This window comes from Gadus chalcogrammus, chromosome 23, assembly GCF_026213295.1.
Source record: "Gadus chalcogrammus isolate NIFS_2021 chromosome 23, NIFS_Gcha_1.0, whole genome shotgun sequence".
NCBI lineage: Eukaryota > Metazoa > Chordata > Actinopteri > Gadiformes > Gadidae > Gadus > Gadus chalcogrammus.
This window is the reverse complement of record NC_079434.1, coordinates 12,791,870-12,797,869: the sequence shown is the minus strand read 5'-3', so window position 1 is coordinate 12,797,869 and position 6,000 is coordinate 12,791,870. Positions and strand designations below refer to the sequence as shown.

The 6,000-nt window shown below is 39.1% G+C and overlaps 2 protein-coding genes across 2 annotated transcripts in view; both read left to right on the top strand.

Moving 5' to 3' along the window:
- The first annotated feature begins 3,514 nt into the window (after window positions 1-3,514).
- Window positions 3,515-4,581, top strand: LOC130377569 (agouti-signaling protein-like). The gene is made up of 2 exons (XM_056584722.1): window positions 3,515-3,585; window positions 4,080-4,581. The coding sequence occupies exons 1-2, from the start codon at window positions 3,556-3,558 to the stop codon at window positions 4,281-4,283; spliced, it is 234 nt and encodes a 77-aa protein (XP_056440697.1). The 5' UTR covers window positions 3,515-3,555; the 3' UTR covers window positions 4,284-4,581.
- A 774-nt stretch (window positions 4,582-5,355) lies between these two features.
- The window catches only part of LOC130376876 (NEDD4-like E3 ubiquitin-protein ligase WWP1), a 37,226-nt gene continuing 36,581 nt past the window's right edge, over window positions 5,356-6,000 (top strand). The window contains exon 1 of the mRNA XM_056583783.1: window positions 5,356-5,494. The gene's annotated coding sequence lies outside the window, so the exon portion shown is untranslated. The remainder of the gene's footprint in view (window positions 5,495-6,000) is intronic.

The window sequence follows — 6,000 nt, the reverse complement described above, 5'->3', positions numbered from 1 at the left end:
CACTTCCAGGAAGATATTTCCAAAGAACATAACAGGAGTGATGTTGTTATAGTAATTATAATACTGCCGCCATGGACCAAGTGTGCTGGCCATGTGGGTTTGGGTCTGGGTATTGGTCATGTATCTCTCACACTATTCTGCTCACTCTTGTTGTGCCGCCTGCTGAGGCCGTCCCTCTTCCAGTTGCCACCGCTAGATGAGATCTCCAGGTCTCAACAGTTTACATTGATACATCCAATGAGATCGGTCTGCCTGTAACATATTGTACCTTGAGATGCAGAGAGGATATCATCAGCTGACAACATTTATTTGGCTACATTGAAAGAGCTGTCATGTGTTTTATGTAGTACTACTTGCATTCTTTGTTTGTGTCTCTATACATATGATGGTTTATTACAATGCTTTTCTGCTTATGCAATTAAAACAAAGGTTTGGTTTAAAAACATGAATCTGACTGGCAATGACTTCCAATGCAGGATAGTTATACATAATTAGCAAGTCAACCTGTTGCACCAGCTGTGCGTAATTTCAAATTTCTTAGATTTTCAATACAGTAAAAACGATCTTATTTAATGATGTGACATTTAAATATCGATCAAGCCTACTACGATGTGCTATGAACGCTGAAAACGCTATTTTAAGTATGATTGTTGTGACCATGGATAACATTGCTTGGCTAAACACATTCTGTTCAATCTTTTAATATTGTTCCACTGGACATAATTGAGGTCCAGAGAGCACTAAAACATCTGGCCCTGCTAAATCTGCAGGTCCTGACAAGCTTGAGCCATTATTTTTGAAGTGGGTTTAGACTTTATAGCAGAATCTCTGACCCATTTTTACATTTCTCAACAATAAGATTCCTAACATTTGGAAATCTGCCCTTGTCCTGCCTCTGTTTAAAGGAGGCGATCCTACAGTGTTAAACAATTACAGGCCAATTTTTTAACTATGTGTTAAGCTCAAGTCCTTAAAGTCTGTCAGTGACCAACTTAAAGAAGTTCTTGACATGAGTAATATTTTATCCGAACACCAATCAGGTTTTAGAAAATGACATGGCACAATTACTGCAGCCTTAAAAGTTGCTAACGATATTATTGAATCACTGTTTTTATTGATCTCTCCAAGACATTTGATATGGTTGACCGTGCCACCTTGGCAGATAGACTACACAAAATTGGTTTATCCAGGCAGGCCGTAAACTGGTTTTCAAATTATTTGTCAGTGCGAACCCAATGTGTCCAGTTTGCTGGGTCTTCGTCCTCCTTTCTTCCTCTTTTAAAGGGCGTGCCCCAGGGTTCCATACTAGGGCCACTGTTGTTCTCAATATATATAAACAATCTTTGTGACAAAATATCCAATGCTGCCTGTCATTTCTATACAAATGATACTGTTGTATATATGTTATCCCCTTCAATGGTAGAAACGTTTTATTTCCTGCAGTCTGCTTTTGATGTTTTACAGTCACAGCTGTCAGAATTTAAATTGGTTTTAAATATAGATAAAAATAAATTAATGTTTTTTTCAAATGGTAAAGAGCTACCAAATAAAATGCCAAAGCTTTTAACAACCCACAAGGTTGAAATTGAAAGGGTGAATTTGTACAAATACCTGTTATTTTTTTATTGATGAAAATAAATATTTTAAACTACATATTGAAAAACTTTAAAATAATCTTGCTTCAGAATGCAGGCCAGGAAACATTTGTTCACTGCAACCTTTCTACCATTGTTGGATAACGGTGACCTGCTATTTATGAACGCACCTGAACCGTACCTCAAAAAATTAGATGTTTGCGTAATCTAATTAACTAAAATTAGCAGGGTAATGCTAATTTGACTAACTAATCAGTTGTGGCTATATCATTACAATGAAATGACGTGTGATTAAATTTAACGTGAATAAATCTTTCATTGCATTACCTCGTCTGTGAAAATGAGTCCTGCTTGGTCAGCTTGATTTCCACTGGAAATGAGCCCATGCTACTAAACGACGTCATCAAACTAAGACTTTTGTTTGTTTGTTTTAAGAGAGAGCCACCTAGTGGCAGAAAATTGCAGATTGGGCCTTTAAAAGCGATTTATGCATTAAAAAACCTTCTCTTTATTCCCTTAAATATATGCATCATTCAAAATAGCCATATAAAAGTGTTATACATAAACGTAAAGTTCAGAATAAAAACAAGCGAGATCAACCTTTTAAACCAAAACAATCAAAAGAGCAAACCCTCTGCTCCCTCCCTTCGTTTCTCCACCAGTGCTCCATTCACACACCTTAGATTGACCAACAAAATGGATTCATCAATAAGGGAAGAGAAATTAGCAAGGAGCAGTCTAAAATCTAGATACAGACACAATCAACTCAAAACAGATATTCTCGCATTCTTTTAACAAACCACTCAATTGCTAGGGGTTAACGCCTTATTCCCGCTGTTAGGGTGTTCCAGAGCCTAGGGATCTCTGAAGGTGAATGCACAGATGCCTTAAGTTATAAGCCTTGACTTGCATGGATCTGCCAATAGGGCTGCATGTGAATATCAATGGTCACACCCTAGATACCTCATAAGAGTTTGGCATGTCTAGTGTGCTTTTAAAGTAATCTGTGAAATCTCAGGTTTGTGTCCTAATAGGGAGCCCTTCAAGCGGTGCCAGGGATTTGATGCTGTCTGTGATAAATTTACCTCGGATCAAGCATTCGTACTGTGTAATAGCAGAAGTTCTGGGGTTAGCCGGCCCACAGCCTGGGCCGAAGGGGGGGAGGTGACTGAGCCATTAGTCAAGTGACACTACTTAAAGAAGTACATCAGTTCTAGATTACTTCGGGATGGATAGTATATGCAACCCTTTTTTCATGGCTGGACTATATTGAGGTGTGACTGCTATTTTATGACTGTGTTTCAGGCGAATTTGATTCCTAACAAATTAATATGTTGTGATTTCAGTTGGCCTCTACTAGCAGGGATCGACAATTGTGATCCGTTAAAATGTATGGAATGGTCCTTTTAAAGGGCTTGTAAAGTGTGGGACAAGGCATAATCTTTAAGAAGTAATGATAATGATTCAGTGCCGGCACATCAGGCAAGCTACTTAATGCCCGTTGGCTGATTTATGCTCTTTTGAGTGCGTAGAAGAAGAGTCCATTCTACATTCCTTGCTCCTAAGTTAGATTATACCTCCATTGGAATGTAATAGTGTCTAGTCCAACCTTTTTTTGCCTCTTTTGACCATCTACATTAAGATTTGTGAAACACCTACACTGTACTGTACACACATATTCGGCATGTCTGTTGAAAATGTATGCACACCTTTTTATCAGAGCATCTCGCACACACAAACACACACACACACACACACACTACAATTTGTATTTCAACAACCTTTATCTGGTTCCTATTTAAATAACTCCTGTGATATCAGCCTCTTCAGTTGGTTCTTCTGAAGTAAATTGATGATCTAACTCTAATGGACACTATAAAGACGCCTTGTTTTTTGTGTGTTTTGTGCCATAACAGATTTCCTCATCCAAGGCAAACAGAGGCCACTGTTTGCACGAAGAATGTACGAGCGGCAAAGAGTCTATGAGATGGTAAGGTGAAATTCTGTCTCAATCATTGCGCTCTTCGTCTTTCGTTCCAGACCTTCCTTCGTATCTCTCTCCAGCGCTCGCTCTCAGGTTGAAACATAACAGGCAGTGTCAGATATGAACCATTGAACCGTTTATTGGCAATAGAGCGCTAATATAAAAATATATACATCATTGTATAAACAAGAACATAGTTGGAATTCATTAATGTGCGATAGTCTGGGTTATCCATCTTAATATAGGTTGCCTTATCAGATTAGCTGCATTGGATTTTAAATATTACATGTCCTTCTTGGTACATCAGTGCAGCCTATGGCCATAACTTGACCTGCTAGTGTGGGGGATAAATCTGACACAGTTATGGAATATAACAATTGATAGGAAGGGGAATTCTCAAGGAATGACGTGCTCTCAGCCCCTCAGTCTTGAACTACAAGTCGACCCCAACCACAAGACATCCACAACCCCTTTGCCCTCCTGTTGTGCTTCCTTTACAGCGGCCCAGGGTGCGCCCGGCATACCCCAAAGGGCCGCCTCCTAAAGTGGCTAAGCTCCCCGATGCTCCAAGGTGCACCAAGGTTTCCGAAGGCTGCCTACCCAATTCCCGCTGCTGTGACCCGTGCGCAAGCTGCCAGTGTCGATTCTTTAACACCATCTGCTTCTGCCGCAAGACCAACTCGATGTGCGGAAAGAAGGCATAGAACGGAACATGAGGAAAGACACACATGCAACCGTACCACAAGAACAGATGTGATATAACTATAATAACAAATGCATGTCGATAATAGAGCATAGACCTATTTACTGAACAGAAGGAACCATTGCTGGTACAAAATGATCATTTTTGTCATCGTCTATAGCTGCTTTAGAGTTTGTAATCTATATGTATTCTCCAGTGTATATTTTCTTGTACAAATCCAAAAATGCCTATGACGTGAGTTTTTGGCTCCGTTATGGCTATTAAGCTATATTTTCTCAATTACAATAAACAATATGACTTGTCACCTGTCATTCCATGTTGTTTCTATAAACGTATGTTTATATGTTAGCATAATTTATGTAAATGTTTTTTCCAGGAGAATACTCAAATCAAATTTTAACAGATGGTGATAACAGTGATTTAATACAATCAGATGGTGGCGCAATTTAGTAATTTACCCCCATTGACATGGTCTTGGGTCAATTACTTGAAACTAATGTATAGATTATATAGAGTACATCTATTTGCCATTTTATAACTGATTCATATTTAATTAATGTTATTGGTGATATTGTTGCATGATTTAAAGCTCTGCATATAGTTCACCATCTGCAGCAGTCTTACATGAAGTGCACATTCAATTCAATACTGTGGATATGAGTAGGCCAGCAATCTGAAGCTGTTTAAACTTATGTGTGCATTTTTACATATAAAGTATATTACGCGTGTGTGTGTGTGTGTGTGTGTGTGTGTGTGTGTGTGTGTGTGTGTGTGTGTGTGTGTGTGTGTGTGTGTGTGTGTGTGTGTGTGTGTAGGCCTATATTATTCTATAACTTAAGTTTTCCTGTTTTCAGTAAGTCTACAAAAATAAAATACACTTTTCTTCTATTTATTGAAATTAAATGTATTTATTATGTATATATAAATATATATTTATTTATTTTTTATATATAAAATAATAAGTAAAATCACTTATTAAAATACCGACTTTTATATCTACAATGTCATTACACTTCATTATTTGGGGTAGCGCGCTGGATCAGATTTAGCCGTGGATGGTGTCTATTTTGTTTTTGCGGTACTGGGGCTTTATGGCCACTGATCGGAGCACTTCGTCGGGCCCAGAAAGCCAAAACGACTGGCATTTTACCAGCCAGCAAAAAGGAACCCCGGAGTAACTCGGAGTAACGGGAAGCAGGAGCGACTGACACGGTAATAAAACATACCTGGCTGACTACACTAACTCCTTACACCCGATCACAAAGACCCGAAGCCGTGTCGTTTCACAGATAGTTTCTTAACGGTCTATTTCCACTTTCAGCCAGCTGACTGCCCATCTTTGTGATGGCGGACATGGCTGCTAAGGAGCTAGCTAGATAGCTAACTAGCAAGCTACTGGGCCCTTCTGCAAGCAGCTGGCTAACGGCTAGTAAGAGTGGACCTAGGTGACTTAAGCTGTACTGCATGCTATCTAGGAGTCTCTCTAGCTATTCAGCAGGCCTATGCAACGTTTGCATTCTAGTGTAGCTGTTCTTCAGTCCTTAATGCATTTGGTCCGAGCATTTCAGGTTCATGGGACAGCTAGGGAGGCTAGCTAAATTACTTTGCCAACAAGACGTTAGCATTGTTTTTACCCCTTCGCCAGTCTTTTAGCTTGTTTCTATCTGGATTTGCTCGCATCGAATACTGTGATAACAAAAATCACCACATTAAAACTG

Coding starts and splice junctions, on each gene's coding strand:
- LOC130377569 (XM_056584722.1), top strand. CDS start 3,556: ATGTACGAGCGGCAAAGAGTCTATGAGATG. Junction 3,586..4,079: donor GGCAAAGAGTCTATGAGATG/GTAAGGTGAAAT, acceptor CTTCCTTTACAG/CGGCCCAGGGTGCGCCCGGC.